This window comes from Theropithecus gelada, chromosome 2 (genome assembly GCF_003255815.1).
Source record: "Theropithecus gelada isolate Dixy chromosome 2, Tgel_1.0, whole genome shotgun sequence".
NCBI lineage: Eukaryota > Metazoa > Chordata > Mammalia > Primates > Cercopithecidae > Theropithecus > Theropithecus gelada.
Window position 1 is genome coordinate 86,854,738 of NC_037669.1, and position 17,120 is coordinate 86,871,857.

The 17,120-nt window shown below is 52.9% G+C and overlaps 1 protein-coding gene across 4 annotated transcripts in view; it reads left to right on the top strand.

Annotated features, from left to right (window-relative positions):
- The first annotated feature begins 535 nt into the window (after positions 1-535).
- Positions 536-17,120, top strand: part of TKT (transketolase) — a 31,191-nt gene continuing 14,606 nt past the window's right edge. For 3 of the 4 annotated variants that reach the window (XM_025375374.1, XM_025375372.1, XM_025375373.1), the window contains exons 1-4: positions 536-808; positions 13,716-13,833; positions 14,713-14,826; positions 15,611-15,708. In XM_025375374.1, coding sequence (XP_025231159.1) covers positions 702-808; positions 13,716-13,833; positions 14,713-14,826; positions 15,611-15,708 — 437 coding nt within the window. In that variant the 5' untranslated portion in view covers positions 536-701. The remainder of the gene's footprint in view (positions 809-13,715; positions 13,834-14,712; positions 14,827-15,610; positions 15,709-17,120) is intronic. The other variant, XM_025375371.1, reaches the window with a different exon arrangement.

A 17,120-nucleotide genomic window follows, 5' to 3' on the forward strand; every position in this document is an offset into this window, starting at 1 on the left:
AAAAAAAAAAAAAAAAAAAAAAATACAAAATTAGTTAGGCGTGGTGGCCCATGCTTGTAATCCCAGCTACTCGGGAGGCTGAGGCAGGAGAATTGCTTGAACTCAGGAGGCGGAGGTTGTGGTGAGCCGAGACTGCGCCACTGCACTCCAGCCTGGGCAACAAGAGCGAAACTCAGTCTCAAAATAATAGTAAAGTCCTGCAATCTCTTGGGCCTGGGGTTGGTCGGCTGGGGTCAAGCCTGGCACCCACCAGCCTTGCGACCTTGATTGCCCTTGCCAAGCCTCAGTTTGTCATCTCTAAAATGGGATTAGCTGTGACAATTCCACGGAGGACTGTGTGGAGGAGGGAGACTGAGAGGCCTTCGAGTCAGGAGCCAAGCATTGAACCTTGAGTTGTTCGTTGTGTTATTATTGGTGTGTGTGGTTAACTGCTAACCTCGCAGTCCGCAGCGGCCCAGCGCCTAGCCGGGCAGGGGAGGGGAGCGGGCAGGCGGCGGCCCCAGGCGGGGCGGGGCCGAAGGCCTGGGGTGATCCGAGCCCCGCCTCCTCCCCCTGCCCCGCCTCTCCCCTCCCCGCCCCGCCCCGCCCGGCGTCTTAATGCGCCCCCGCTGGGCGCCGGGTCTCGGCAGCCGCCTTTTGCCGCTGGAGCCGCCGCTACCTCTGCGTGTCCGCGTGTGCGCCCGATCCCTGCTCGCCGCACCATGGAGGGCTACCACAAGCCTGACCAGCAGAAGCTGCAGGCCCTGAAGGACACGGCCAACCGCCTGCGCATCAGCTCCATCCAGGCCACCACGGCGGCGGGCTCTGGGTGAGTGTGCGGCGCCGGCCGGGAGCGCGGCTCGGGCGGTGCCGGGGTCGTCTGCAGCGGCCAGAGTCGCCGCGGGCTCTGGGTCGCGCTGCGCGATGCCAAGACGAGGAAGGTGGCCCGGGCGCCGTCGGAGGGCGGAGACGCGCCTCGCAGGGCCCCGGGCTGCAGGCGGCTTCCGCTGCGTCGCCCTCTCGCCCTACTGCCCGGGCTCGGCCGCGTGGGCCTCTGGTCCCCCGTGCGCCTCAGGCCGGCTCTGCCCCACGCTGTTCGCGGGCCTCGCCGCTGCAAGGTGGCGCGGGGGATGGGCTCGCGACTCGCCAAGTCTCCTCTAGGGCGATGCCGGGAAGGCCACCATTATTGCTATTCTAGAGAACGCGGCCCTCTTAACTCTCCCCACCACCTGGATGTATGGACGCCGCCGGGAGTATTCCCCCTTCCAGATGGGGAAACGGAGGCTCCGAGTTAGTCAGCTGCCCAAAGTTACACACAGGGAGATCTGGCATTTGAGCGCCAGCAGTCCGACTCTAGAGAGCCTGTTTTTTAACTCCTCTTGCAGGAGACTCGGGGGCCTGGCCTCCCCACTTCAGACTACGCTCCCCTACCCCTGTCTCCTGCCACCCGTGGGTTGGGTCCGAGTTTGGAGCAGGGAGCTGCTGATACGCCAAGCAGCGGCGGGGCTGATTGGAGAAAGAGGAGAGGAGGACGGTGCACGTGGGTGCAGAACCCTGGCATCCTTTGTAAAAAGGAGGTCTAAGCTTTGACCTGGGGCGGGAGGAGGCGGAGGGGAAGGAGACTGAGAAGGCTGAGCGCCGGAAGGACGGAGTTCCAGGGCCCTAGCGCCGGGAGTGAAGTCCTGGGGTAGGGCCAGCCACCAGGTTCTGTATCTCCGAGGCAGGAGCTGGCGTGCCCATGCCCCAAGATCCTTCCCAGGCCAGCCCTTTTGGCCCAGAATGTGGACAAAGGCAGTTGCTGATCCCAAGGAGCCTCCTCTTCTGTAGTGGAGACAGGGATAATTAATGAAGGCCACCGTTCATGCAGCTGGAGGTGTCCACTGGGGGTGGGTGAGGGGGTCAGCCGGTGAATTACTTCAGAGCCTGCTTCCCGCACTGTAATGCGGGGACAGTAATGGTACTTACCACGCTGGGTGGTTTCAAGGACTCCACTGCTCTACTTGGAGGCTGCTGTGAGGCCACAGTGCCAGCAGTGTGCCGGGCTCATGACAGGGTTGTCAGGGCTGCGTGGTGGATAATTTCCCGGGACCTTCCCAAACAAGCTCTGTGTTTCAGACAGACAAGATTCTGGCTTCTGGCCAATTTCATTCAGGATATATATATATATATATATATTTTTTTTTTTTTTTTTTTTTTTGAGACGGAGTCTCGCTCTGTCGCCCAGGCTGGAGTGCAGTGGCCGGATCTCAGCTCACTGCAAGCTCCGCCTCCCGGGTTCACGCCATTCTCCTGCCTCAGCCTCCCGGGTAGCTGGGACTACAGGCGCCCGCCACCTCGCCCGGCTAGTTTTTTTGTATTTTTTTTTAGTAGAGACGGGGTTTCACCGTGTTAGCCAGGATGGTCTCGATCTTCTGACCTCGTGATCCGCCCGTCTCGGCCTCCCAAAGTGCTGGGATTACAGGCTTGAGCCACCGCGCCCGGCCTCAGGATATATTATTAAGAAATAAATCTGTTCACCTTTCTGGGTGGATACTTATTCACTCTTTGTGCCTTTAAGACACCCTGTTCTCAGAAGGGATTAGATGTCTTTCGAAAGCCCTTCCCCCACCCACTCCCCCACCCACTCCCTTGCACACTTTGGACCTGTTAGTTCTCCTGGGTTTGTATCAGTCTTACCACTTATGTGGGGTATCCCCTGCCTGGGCAGGGGCCTGGCTTACTCTCAGCTCCCCCTTTGCCAGCCTGGCACACGGTAGCTCTGCACACCTTGTGTTGCTTGTTTGGTACTGTTGGACCTGCTACCTTTGGCCGTTTCAGGGGGTCTGAGGTCTAGCTGGAGAGAGGCAGCAATTAGCCAACTAAGTAGTATTGCACATCTGAGCATCTTACAGGGCTAGATAAAACATGCAGATGTTTACAGGGTTCCTGAGCTCCCCAGTAGGTATCTGGTATGACACAGCATGATCATTCGTTGCATCCTGAGAATAACCCTGTGAGATAGATTGTGTTGTATTCACATTTTATAGATGGGGACACAGGCTAGTGTGTTAAGTTATTTGCCCAAGCTAGTAATAGGTGGCCGTTCCATACTGTCTGATTGGGGCTCACGCTGTCAGGAATGCTTCTTGGCAGGGCATGGTGGTTCATGCCTGTAATCACAGCACTTTAGGAGGTCGAGGTGGGAGGATTGCTGGAGCCCAGGAGTTCCAGATCAACCTGGGCAACATAGTGAGACCCCATAACTTAAAAAAAATTTTTTTTTTTTAAATTTTGAGATGGATTCTTGCTCTATTGCCAGGCTAGAGTGCAGTGGTGCAATCTCGGCTCACTGCAACCTCTGCCTCCTGGGTTCAAGTGATTCTTCTGCCTTAGCCTCCCGAGTAGCTGAGACTACAGGTCCCTGCCACCGCACTGGCTAATTTTTGTATTTTTAGTGGAGACAGGGTTTCACCATCTTGGCCAGGCTGGTCTCTAACTCCTGACCTCAGGTAATCCACCCGGCTTGGCATCCCAAAGTGCTGGGATTACGGGCATGAGCCACCACCCCTGGCCAAAATTTTTTTTTTAATTGGCTAGGTGTGGCGATGTGTACCTGTAGTCCCAGCTACATGGGAGGCTGAGGCAGAGGATCGCTTGAGCCCAGGAGCTTGAGGCTGTAGTGAGCCTTGAACATGCCACCACACTTCAGTATGGGTGACAGAGTGAGACCCTGTCTCCAAAAGAAAAAAAGAAAAACCAAGAAAAGAAAAATAGTTGGGCATGGTGTTACATGGCTGTAATGCCAGCACTCTGGGAGGCCAAGGCGGGAAGTTCGCTTGAGGCCAGGAGTTCAAGACCAGCCTGGGTAACATAGCAAGACCCTGTCTCCAAAAATAAATAATGGTTCAGCCAGGCGCAGTGGCTCATGCCTGTAATCCCAGCACTTTGAGAGGCGTAGGTGAGTGGATCACCTGAAGGTCAGGAGATCGAGACCAGCTTGGCCAACATGGTAAAACCCTGTCCCTACTAAAATACAAAAAATTAGCCGGGCATGGTGGGGAGCACCTGTAATCCCAGCTACCCAGGAGGCTGAGGCAGGAGAATTACTTGAACCCGGGAGGCAGAGGTTGCAGTGAGCTGAGATTGCACCATTGCACTCAATGGGCAACATAAGTGAAACTTCTTCTGAAAAAAAAGGAATGCCTCTTGGGCAAGTGGTCTGTGCCAGGCTAGAGAATGGTGAAAAAGGTGAAGGGGAAGGCCAGGTACAGCCGTGGTGGATATTAGTCAGCTTGAAAGGCACTTGGAGAGAAATAAGATTTACCAATGTAGGGTGCTCCAAAAGAGCGGAGTGTCAAGTGGGTCTCCTAGTTCTTTGTTAGACAAGGTCTGATTTCCTCACCGCCTTTACCCCTCCGGAAGCATACTGTGGTGACTGTGAGTTACACCATGTTTACATTGTAATACCTTGGAGGGAGAAGCTCACTGAACTCAAAAAGTATCCATTTGCAAAAGAAAAAAAGATTATGTAAAATACAGTAACTGTGTGTGTGTATGTATATGTTTAAAATATGCAAAAAAGGAGGGAAAATTTATTTTTCAGAAGGAAATAACATTGCTATGCAACCCATATTTTGAAAGGTGTGTGCCAAGAGTATGTGTGTGTACACACACAAAAGCTAATCAAGGAAGACTTGAGACACAGGCAGTGTTCTGTTTCTGGTCCCCAGATGTTTATCTTGAGGCCCACTGTTCCCTCACTGCAATGAGGCATAGAGTGAAGGCTCAGTCCGGAAGCCCTGGCCCAATCTGGGCTGTAGTCACAGTTAAAGTGACAATTTGTCAGAATGTCCCCTTTTCTGGGGGAGTTCACAGGACTTTGATCCAGTCCTTTTTCTTTTTTCTTTTTTAAAGACAGTGTCTTGCTCTGTCACCCACCAGGTCTGGAGTACAGAGGCACAGCCATGGCTCCCTGCAGTCTTGAACTCCTAGGCTATAGCAATCCTGCCCCACCCTTCTGGGTAGTTGGGACCACAGGCATGTGCTACCATGTCTAGCTTTGGTCCAGTCTTTTGCTGGCCACTTACTGAGACAGGATTCGTACGTTCTGTCAGTGAGGACCCAGGCTCGTTTCTCGAGAGCTTTCCCATTCCTGTGCCATCACTGACCCGTGTGCAGTGAATCTCACCAGGCCCAGGAAGCAGGGACACTGGCCTCTGTCAGGAGTTGGGCCTGGAGGTGAAGGGGCAGGCCTCACAGAAGGCTTTTGTTGAGGCAGCACCCACAGTGGCCAGAGCTTCTCTGGGGTCATCTCCTTCCATGGGCTGAAGGAATTGTGGCAAGGGTTCAGCTCATCCTGAATTTAAAAAAACAAAACCCCAATGGCCTTGTCAGAAGTGACCTGGATGCTGAGGCTGGTGGCAAAGATTTCTCAGTTCTCACTTACCAGGGCCAGATGGTGGTGTTATCCAAACAGTACAAGTGTCATCTGAGGACTCCATCACAGTCAGGCCTGATTCAAAAGGGAAGGTGGTCTCTGCTTTCCACAAGTCCCCCAGGGTTTCTGACCCACAGCTTTGGGGAGGGTAATGTCTGGCCAGGTCTGGCTGGTGGACACAGGAGATGAGTCTAACCCTGGCTCTGTTCCTAGTGGCTGTGCCTGTGTCAGAAAGGCCCTTCCGGCCAGGTGTGGTGGCTCATGCCTGTAATCACAGCATTTTGGAAGGCCAGGGTGGGAGGATTGCTTGAGCCTGGGAGTTCAGGACCAACCTGGGCAACATAGTGAGACCTCATCTCTACAAAAGAAAGAAAAAGTTGTGCATGTGCCTGTAGTCCCAGCTACTTGGGAGGCTGAGGTGTGAGGATCACTTGAGCTCAGGAGTTCAAGGTTGCAGTGAGCTATGATCATGGCTCTGCACTCCAGCCTGGGCAGCAGCAAAACCCTGGCTCTTAAAGAAACAAAACAAAAAAACCTTTCTATCTCAGGGTCTCAGTTTCCTAGGCTGGAATGCTGTGGCATGATCTCTGCTCACTGCAGCCTCCGCCTCCTGGGCTCAAATGATCCTCTCACCTCAGCCTCCCAAGTAACTGAGACCCCAGGCATGAGCCACCGTGTCTTGGCTAATTTTTGTATTTTTTTGTAGAGTTGAGGTTTTGTCATTTTGCCCAGGCTGATCTCAAACTCCTAGGCTTAAGAGATCCACCTGCCTCGGCTTCCCTAGAGTGCTGGGATTACAGGCCATTTTCTCCATCTTGAAAGGAGAGGTTCATGGATAGGTGATTTCAAACTGGGTGCCTCAGGTGTGGGGCTGGGGATGGAGTGAGTGGGCTCTGGGGTCCCACCACCCGCCATTGCTGATTTTACATCCTGGTGCTCTCTGTGCCCTTGAAGTGGCTGGGATTATATCCCAGTTTACCCAGCTCTGCCATCGGGGTGCTTTGGCTGAAGGCTTGAGGGCCTCCTGGGGTCTCTGGCCCTATGTGACCCCGCCTCTCTGGGCCTGTTTCTCTTTGTGGGCTGCCTCAGGACCCATCCTGGCCCTGACGCAAGAGCATGGCGGTTGAGATTGCCCCAGCAGCAGCATTTCCCCACTCATTGTGAAGACACTGGCCGCCTTGGGGTGGCTTGGTTCTCTGCCGGAGTGACCTGTCCTCTGCAGGGCTGGTGGTCGGTGTTTTAAGAAACTAGAAGCGAAGTACAGCACCTGGTTAGGATCTGGCTGAGACTTTCTCGTGGCTTCCTATGGACTCTAACTGATCTCCAACCCCTGCTGTGGCTCTGATCCCTCAACATTCATTGCCTCTTGAGGCAGGCTTGTTGTCACTGTCGCCTAGTTCCACAAAATCAGGAACTCCCTTCTTGCCACAGACCAATTATCTGCCTTGGGTGCTGGGGACACTCCTAGAGGTCAGGGACCTGCACAGAGCTGGGTCCTCAGGCAGGCTCTGCTCCTGCCCTGAATGGCGAGGCAAGGTAGGGGAGAGAGGATGAGCTGGGAGCTGGGGTGGGCCCATCTGCAGATCGGTGTTGCTCAGAAGTCAGTTGCATTTGTGCACTGGGTGGAATCTCCGAGGACTGCACAGCTGGAAGGGAAGTGTGGACGCCCAAGAGCTTCCTCTACTGAGCTCTCCTAGCACCTTTTTCTTCCATTTATTTATTTGTTTGTTTGTTTGACAGTCTCGCTCTGTCGCCCAGGCTGGAGTGCAGTGGGGCGGCAATCTTGGCTCACTGCAACCTCCACCTCCAAGGTTCAAGCAGTTCTCCTGCCTCACTCTCCCAAGTAGCTGGGATTACAGGTGTATGCCACCACCACCCAGCTAATTTTTGCATTTTCAGTAGGGATGGGGTTTCACCATGTTGGCCAGGCTGGTCTCGAATTTCTGACCTCAGGTAATCCTCCTGCCAGCCTTGGCCTCCCAAAGTGTTGGGATTACAGGTGTGAGCCACCACTCCAGGACCTTTCTTTTTTAAAAACAAATTTTTAGGCCAGGTGTGATGGCTCAAGCCTGTAATCCCAGCACTTTGGGAGGCCAAGGTGGGTGGACCATTTGAGGTCAGGAGTTCGAGACCAGCCCGGCCAATATGATGAAACCCTGTCTCTACTACAAATACAAAAAAATGAGTCGGGCATGGTAGCAGGCACCTGTAATCCCAGCTACTTGAGAGGCTGAGGCACGAGAATCACTTGAACCTGGGAGGCGGAGGTTGCAGTGAGCCAAGATTGCACCACTACACTCTAGCCTGGGTGACAGAGTGAGAACTTGTCTCATAAGTAAATAAATAAATATATAAATAAATATAAAAACAAATTTTTAGCAGCTTGATTAAGGTATAACTGGCGTATCATAACATTGTAAGTGATTTTAATGAATTTGCAGAGATTTACTACAAAAATTTACCACATCTCTTAAAAGATCTCTTCTGGACATTTGCTGTCACTCCCCATTTCCACCCCCAGTCCTGGGCAACCACTAATCTAATTCTCTGTCTCTAAATTTAGCTCTTCTAGACATTTCATGTAAATGCAATTATACAGAATGAGTTCTTTTGCGTCTGGCCTCTTAGCATAATTTTTAGAGGGTCATCCATGTTGTAACATGAATCAGTACTTAGTTCCTTTTTTTGGGGGGTGGGGGGCAGGATCTCCACTGTGTCCCCAAGCTGGAGTGCAATGGCTCAGTCATGCCACACTGCAGCCTCGACCTCCTGGGATCAAGTAGTCTTCCCACCTCAGCCTCCTGAGTAGCTGGGAGGTACTCACCACCATACATAGCTAATTTTTAAAATTACTTGTAGAGACAGGGTATGTTGCTGAGCCTGGTCTCAAATTCTGGGCTCAAATCATCTTCCTGCCTCCGCCTCTCAAAGTGCTGGAATTACAGGCATGAGCCACCACGCCCAGCCCTTCATTTGTTTTTATGGCTGAATATTCTGTTGTGTGGACATACTACATTTTGTTTATCCATTCACCAGTTTTTTTCTTAGCATTTTGCTCTTATCCTAGCTCTGCTGCTGGCAGGCTGTGTGACGTTAGGCAAGTCACTTACTTTCTGTGGACCTTAGTTCTAATATTTACCGAGCAATTGCTAATTTCTATGCACGGTCACGGTGCCATGTTCTGTACACACACACTACATCATTCAGTCAGATTCTTCTTTTACCTCAGTTTGATAGTGAGGAAACTGAGGCTCAGAGAGGTTACAGTCCCAGGGTGACTAGGATACATCATGTATTCATTTGTGCACTCAGTTTGTCCCTGGTACTCTTCAAGCCTACGGATACAACAGTGAAAGGCCCAAAGCTCTGTCCTCAGGGAGCCTGTATTGCAGTAGGGTAGACAGGCAATAATCACCTAATGTCAGGTGGCAAGCATGAGTGAGGGGAAGAAGAGCTATTTTAGATAGTGTGGTCAGGGAGGGCTTCTTGGAGGAGGTGACATGGGGCAGAGATCTGAAGAAACAACCTGAAGTCTGGAGCCAGAGGTTCCTTCCGGGCAGAAGCCAGCTCAGGTAGTTTTTATGTCCTGTGTTCAGGACACAGGAAGAACAAGAACTGCTTCTGATGTTCAGTTCCACCCTGACATCCTGGGATTCTCTCCTGAGTTTTTTTTGTGTTTTTTTTTTAATTTTTTTTGGTTTTTTTTTTTTTTTTTTTTGAGGCGGAGTCTGTTGCCCAGGCTGGAGTACGGTGGTGTGATCTCGGCTCGCTGCAGCCTCTGCCTCCCAGGTTCAAACAACTCTCCTGCCTTAGCCTCCCGAGTAAAGTAGCTGCGACTAGTGGCCCCCACCACCACGCCCAGCTAATTTTTGTATTTTTGTAGAGACAGGGTTTTGCCATGTTGGTCAGGCCAGTCTTGAACTCCTGACCTCAGATGCCTCAGGTGAGCCACAGCCCCTGGCCTCTTCTAAATTTTTCTTTTTTTTTTTCTTGTCTCCCAGGCTGGAGTGCAACGGTGAGATCTATGCTCACTGCAGCCTTTGCCTCCCAGGTTCAAGCGATTCTCCTGCCTCATTCTCCCGAGTAGCTGGGATTACAGGCACCCACCACCATGTCCAGCTAATTATTGTATTTTTAGTAGAGGGGGGTTTCACCATGTTAGCCAAGCTGGTCTCGCTCCTGACCTCAGGTGATCCACCTGCCTTGGTCTCCCAAAGTGCTGGGGTTATAGGCATGAGCCACCTGAATTTTTTTTTTTTTAAAGAAGTATATGCATAAAAAATAAGATAAATGATGTACTCCTGTCATGATTAATGAACCTGTGTGTAGCTACTCCCAGGATTAAGAACTAGTACATTACAGTGATTTTTGGAACTACAGTGGATCCCTCCCTCCTCATCTTCCCTTTCCCTGAGAAAGAACTATACCCTGAATTTTTTATCATTCTATTGTTTTCCATTTTTTTTTTTTTTTTGGAGATGGAGTTTCACTCTTGTTGTCCAGGCTGGAGTGCAATGGCGCCATCTCAGCTCACTGCAATCTCTGCCTCCTGGGTTCAAATGATTCTCCTGTCTCAGCCTCCCAAGTAGTTGGGATTACAGGCATGCGCCACCATGCCCGGCTAATTTTTTTTTTTTTTGGTAGAGATGGGGTTTCTCCATGTTGGTCAGGCTGGTCTCAAACTCCCGACCTTAGGTGATCCACCCGCCTTGGCTCCCAAAGTGCTGGGGTTACAGGCTTGAGCCACTGCGCCTGGCCTGTTTTCCTTGTAGTATATACAAAAAGACTTGTACATAAATCAATATGGTCTTCTTTGTTAAACAGATCCTTCTGTACTGTGCTTTTTTCACACTGTATTTGGGAGAGAATATTGATACTGGATTTGTGAAGTATAACTCACTCATTCTTACTGCTGTGTAGTATCCCATTATATTAATATACTCCAGTTAACCCCGTCTATTGATAGACATATGAATGAGTTCCAGGTCTTGCAATTGCAAACAATGTGGGGCAGCCCTGTTTGTGTTTCCTTTGTTTTTTTGTTTTTTCTTTTTCTGAGATGGAGTCTCACTCTGTCACCAAGTCTGGAGTGCAATGACACGATCTTGGTTCACTGCAACCTCTGCCTCCTGGATTCAAGTGATTCTCCTGCCTCAGCTTCCCAAGTAGCTGGGATTACAGGTGCCTGCCCCCACACCCGGCTAATTTTTGTATTATTAGTAGGTACGGGGTTTCATCATGTTGGCCAGGCTGGTCTCGAACTTCTGACCTTAGTTGATCTGCCCACCTCAGCCTCCCAGAGCACTGGGATTACAGGCATGAGCCACTGTCCCCGGCCTGTATGTGTTTCCTGTAGAGTGTGTGGAACATGTGTAGATTTCACGGTACATTCCTACTGGTGAAGTTGCTAGGAGTTAAGGAGTGTGCATCTTCGGCCTTCAGCTACTGATCTGGTTTATTTTTAATTCTTAAAATATTGCTTAGGTTCTGTACTTCTTGAGTCAGTTTTGGTAAATTATTGTCATTATTATTAGTATTTTTTAGACAGAGTTTCGCTCTGTTGCCCAGGCTGGAGTGCAGTGGCGTGATCTTGGCTCGTTGCAACCCACGCCTCCCAGGTTCAAGCTATTCTCCTGCCTCAGCCTCCTGAGTAGCTGGGATTACAGGCATGTGCCACCACACCTGGCTAATTTTTGTATTTTTAGTGGAGACAGGGTTTCACCATGTTGGCAGGGCTGGTCTTGAGCCACTGACCTCAGGTGATCTGCCTGCCTTGGCCTCCCAAAGTGCTGGAATTACAAGTGTGAGCCACCACGCCCAACCTGACATCCATTATCTCTTGAAGGAGCCCAGCTGAAGGGTGAGGGAGCCTCTCTGGCCTTTTCTTGCATAGAAACCTGTGAGCAGGTGGAGTGAGCACTAAAGCGATGAAAGAGATTCTCCTGGCCAGAGGACATCTGGAAGAATATGTGTTGTCCTGGAGGGGAGTGGAGAGGGGGCTTTTTTTTTTTTTTTTGAGACCGAGTTTTACTCTTGTTGCCCAGGCTGGAGTGCAATGGTGCAATCTCAGCTCACTGCAACCTCTACCTCCTGGGTTCAAGTGATTCTCCTGCCTCAGCCTCCCGAGTAGCTGGGATTACAGGCATCCACCACCACGCCTGGCTAATCTCACTGTATCTCCCAGACACTCTCCCAAGTGAAGAAGCTGAGCCCCAGGTTGACGAAGCTCTTGCTCAAGTCACGAAGCCCAAGTGGCACAGCTCACCTCCCCAAACCAGGACGCTCTGCCAAGGGAGAGCCCCAAAAGCTCTGGGGAGGGGTGTGGGGAAACCTGGCTCCTAAGCATTCTTCTTTTGTGTGTGTTTACTTGATAGAAGTGAAGAAGAGTGGCCACAGAAGGATGGATGCAGCCTTTGGAGGGAATGAAAGGCTGCGGGCCTAGCAAGGAAGGCTTAAGATCAGCTGCAGGTTCTACTTCTCACCCTTGGTCACCTCGCGGCTGACCTTCCTCTCACCACGTCTACTCTATCTGGGCGTGGGTGTGCAGAAAGAGCCTGTGCCACACCATTTCTCCCTGGAACCCCTTCCTGGTGGCCAGAAGGACTGTCACCCTGGGGTGTTGAGATGGATGGGGCAGGTGGAGCCCTGCACTTACCATCCTTCTTCCTCCCTGGAACAGTTTGGCCCAGTGTCCATCCGCATCCTTCTCCCACCAAGGCTCCTTCCTTATGGGACCATGGCTTTAGAAACAGGGTCCCTCAGGGGTGGGGCTGCCCTTGGAGGTGGGAAGGATGAGAGGTCAGCCTGACTGGGGTGGCCTGTGGTTGAAGCTGGCACTGGGAGCGTGGGATTAGGGTCCTGCCAGGCAGAAAAGGGTTTCACGTTTACCATGTCCTCACCTCCCTCTTTCAGGTGTAGTGTCTTTTCCCATGACCGGGAGTTCATAGAAATAGTTAAGTATAAGATGATTGTGTGCGAGAATGTTGGTACTAAACCAGCATGGACAGTTTTCTGGATTTCTCTACTACTAACTTGTCTGCACTGAGCGTGACTCACCCCTAACCTGGTGGGAGCGCTGACTGGAGGGGCGGGAGGCTGGCGGTGTGAGCTGCAGATGGTGCATGTGCCCTTGGGCTTGGCATGGGGTGTGTCTTCGTGTGAAGGGCCTCTGGGAGCAGCGAGAGGGCTGCGCGCTGAGCTGCATGTGGAGAGGCTCTCCTGGGAGGCCTGTGCCCAGAGGCTGAACTGTTAACAAAGCCCTAGGACCAGAGGGCTTCAGGGCTGACCAGGACCTGCGGCAGGGGGCTGGATTGTGGATTATTCACATGGGTCCTAAAAGACCTGAATGAGTCCCATCTCTGAGATGTGATTTTTGCACTTTCTGTTGCTCAGCAGCTGCTCGGTGATTAAAATGAGAGTCTAAAAAGCCAAGGGGACTCTGTGGACCCACCACTCCCAGGCTGGAAGGCAGGTTCTTGCTTTTCAGCCCCACCTCAGCCCCTGTCTATAGGCAGAAGGGGTTTTTATTAATACATGATTGTAGCCGTGTAGAAGATGAGATTGTGTGTCTTGCTCTGAAAATTCTGCACAAAAGCCTGTTTCCTAGTTGCTACATAGCCCTCAAACTGCCCATTTCTAAAGCTTTCAAGTAGCCCAGGTGATGCAATTGGAAAGCCCAAGGCCCAATTTTTCAGGCTACCACACCTGGTGTGTGGAGACTGCTGGGAGGTCTGTGGTAACTCCATGAGCCTCAGTCCCTTCCTCCCTGCTCCATGCGCTCAGAGACCCCTGGGTGCTGAGAGGGCAGGGTGCCCTTCACAGGTGGGCAGGGTCTGGGCAGTCCCGTCGGGATGTGGGGTCAGTTGTAGGAGTGCCGGCGCCTCTCAGCTGCTGAGTCATTAGACTCCTGGGGACCACCAGGCGGGAGCTAGGCCCTGCCCGACAGCAGCTGCCCGCCGCCGCGGTGCTAGTCTTGGGCTGCGTCTTCTGTGCTGGATCTCTCCTGGGCCCCTCCTTCCTTCTTACTCGAGTCCAACCCCAGATATTTTCAGTTGCCATGATTCTGAGGATCTGGTGCCCCTGGGAAGGTGCAACAGTCCCCAGCACCCCCACCAGCTGGCCCAGGCCCCAAGCTGCCAGCAGTGGCTTTCTTGAGACCCTGTGTCACCCTCCCAGGGAACAAGAGTGCATGGCTGTCTGATAAGCCAGGCCTGTGTGACTCCTCGGGACATGCACCCCCCGGGTCCCTACACAGCTGAGCACGATAGCTCAGGAGTGCAGGGCCGTGATGCATGTGTCTGTCTTCTCTCCTGGGCCACAGCCACCCCACGTCATGCTGCAGCGCCGCAGAGATCATGGCTGTCCTCTTTTTCCACACCATGCGCTACAAGTCCCAGGACCCCCGGAACCCACACAATGACCGCTTTGTGCTCTCCAAGGTAAGAGCCCAGCTGCCCACCGCCAGCCACACCTTGCCTGGGACTAGGGTCACACGGGCTCTGGAATGGTGAGTGGTCTCTGAGGAGGTCTGGCTGGGCCCACCTCTCCCAGGTGCCTTCTCCCTGCTCGTCCTGGCCCCTCCCTCAGTGTCCTGCTCTGCTGACCCAGCTGGCTAAGGAATACAGGACTGAATTGATGGGTTGCTCTGCCATGGAGCCCAGGTACATGAACAACGCTTTAACCCAAAGAAATGGAGTAGGGGACTACGGGAACGTCTGTTGTGTGTTCTGCCCAGTCTGGGTGTTGACAGGCAGGACTGGCATCTTGGTCTGGGTTGTGACTCCCTGCCTGCTCTTTCTGTGTTGTGCCAGCGCTCCCGAGGCCACGGCTTGCCCCCTCAGGGGTAGTGGTATGCTGTAGCAGGGTTTTGGATGGGGACCCTCCTGACCCGCCCCTTCTGGGTGGAATCACAGCCACAGACCCCTGAAATCCACCTGTGCTCAGGCCTGCCTCTGTGGCGTCTGGTCTCTCAGGACAGGCTTTAGAGCTTAGAAGTCTGTCCAAGTTGTTCCCATGCCAGAAACCAGGGATTAGGGCAGCCGGCTGCCTGCTGGGGTTTTGGCTTTGTCCAGCCTCACAGCTGTGCCCCCTGCACCTGTCTTAGTGCCTGCCCAGCCTTGGCAGTGGGAACTTTGGGCTGAAAACCAAGAGGCTGAAGAGGGCTGAAAGGGGAGAAGTGGCCTTCACTTGCTTCCTCCCCTGAAATGGATGCTGCAGTTGGCCGACTCAGCCAGGCCCCAGGGGTCAGTGTGCAGTAGGCACAGCCCCAAGTAGAACTGCTTCCCACCTGACCTCACCCCATGTCCATCTCCCGGCAGGGCCATGCAGCTCCCATCCTGTACGCGGTCTGGGCTGAAGCTGGCTTCCTGCCCGAGGCGGAGCTGCTCAACCTGAGGAAGATCAGCTCCGACTTGGATGGGCACCCGGTCCCCGTAAGTGCTCCTGCCAGAGCCTCTCATGCCTCTGCCTCCGCTTCCTGTTTCTCAGACATGCGGGACCGGGGCAGGGGGTGCCCACTGAGAAGCCAAAGGTATTGAAAGGCGGAGGAGAGCACTGAGATGAGGAAGGAACGAAGCAGGTGTTTTGGGGGCACGTATTCACCCCAAGCTGGTGCCAAAGGGGAAGGCCTTCTGAGGCCTCAGCCAGGGTGCCCTGGGATGACTTCAGGGAGGGCCTGTCCCCAAGCTTCCTTCTGTGCTGGGCCTCCTTGGCTGGGTAGCTACAGCTTGGGAAGAAAAGGGGCTCTCTTCTAAGGGGGTGGCTCTAGGATGCTGGTGACGCTCTGGGGAGGGAACCCGGTTTGTTCCTTGGGGTGCCAACTGGCATCCCTGCAAATGTTAAGACTTCATGGATTACCACAAAAACTGTCATGTGGTCTGGGTCCCCACAAGGGCCACATGTTCTATGTCAATTTTTTCATGATTCCCTCTCCCAGCCCTTTGTGAAGTGGGTGATGTGGGAACTGAGGCTCACAGAGGTTCAGCCCCCGGCCTGAGGCCTAAGGCCACGTAGCTGGCTAGTGGGCAGGGCTGGGATTTGAACCTACAACTATAATTAGTTCATTAGCAGAAGAAGTCACATGCTGGGTAGAGGCTGCCCTGGGGCGTGACCTGCAGGGGAGGGGCTCGCTGTGCTGGGTGGGAGTGTGGCTCCAGGGGCGGGTGAGACCAGGATCCCTTCTCCTCTCAGATTAACTGTGGCCTTCTGTTATGACAGAAACAAGCCTTCACCGATGTGGCCACTGGCTCCCTGGGCCAGGGCCTTGGGGCCGCTTGTGGGATGGCCTACACCGGCAAATACTTCGACAAGGCCAGGTAACACGCCTTCTCCCCACCCCCACCCTGGGTAGTTTTGGGGAGTGGTCCTTGGGTGACCCACCCTTCACTGCCGCCCCCAGACTCTTCCTCTTTCCTGGCTAGGGCAGAGTAATACATACGCGTGGCCTCTTTTGCTCTTTAAACATCTGCTATGGCTGGTGCCATGACCGGCCCCCTTTACAAATGAGGAAACACTCAGGAGTTAAGGGACCTGCCCTGGGTCAGCAGTGACTGGCAGGGCTGGGTTTGCACAGAGTACATGCTCCCAATCATGTGCTCTTCAGCCAGAGTGCTTAGGCTGAGGACTTCCTGTTTTGCCCCCAGCCCTGTGCCCAGACCCCAGAAGTCTCAGAAAGACCTACCCCCAGGCGCCTGTCTCACTAGGCACCAGGAGCCCAGGCCTGAGCCGCTTGCCTTTATCTTGGTAAAGGGGAGAGTTGTATGTTCTGGGGGGTTCTGGGATACCTGTAAGCCACCTCCTGTCAGCAGGGAAGAAACAAACATTTGAGAGATTGGGCCTCCAGAGGGTGGGTGGTAAGCCTGACCAGAAAGGTGTGCTGCTCCAGTGTCCACCAGGTGATCGGTAGGAGCAGCGCCCCGTGGCCCCCAAGGAAGGTTCTAGCCATAAGTTAGTCTGTGACGGTCAGATATGGCCTGGGGGGATGAGGTTGTAAACTGTTAAGAATAAGGTCCGGCTGAGGGAAGGATTGCTTGAGGCCAGGAATTCAAGACCAGCCTGGGCAACAGAGCAAGACTCTCTACAAAAAATGCAAAACTTAGCCAGGCATGGTGGTGCACACCTGTAGTCCCGGCTACATGGGAGGCTGAGGTGGGAGGATCACTTGAGCCTAGGGCTTCAAGAGTATAGCTATCCATGATTGAGCCACTGCATCCCAGCCTAGGCTACAGAGCGAGACTCTGCCTCTTAAAAAAAAAAAAAAAAATTTTTAATTAAAAAAAAAATTTTTGGCCGGGCGCGGTGGCTCAAGCCTGTAATCCCAGCACTTTGGGAGGCCGAGGCGGGTGGATCATGAGGTCAGGAGATCGAGACCATCCTGGCTAACACGATGAAACCCCGTCTCTACTAAAAAATACAAAAAACTAGCCGGGCGAGGTGGCGGGCGCCTGTAGTCCCAGCTACTCCGGAGGCTGAGGCAGGAGAATGGCGTAAACCCGGGAGACGGAGCTTGCAGTGAGCTGAGATCCGGCCACTGCACTCCAGCCTGGGTGACAGAGCGAGACTCCGTCTCAAAAAAAAAAAAATAAATAAAAAAAAAAAAAAAAAAAAAATTTTTTTTTTTTTTTTTAAAGAATAATCATTGTATTAGTCTGTTTTCATGCTGCTGATAAAGACATACCCGAGTCAGGGAAGAAAAGGAGGTTTGATGGAGTTAAGTTTCACATGGCTA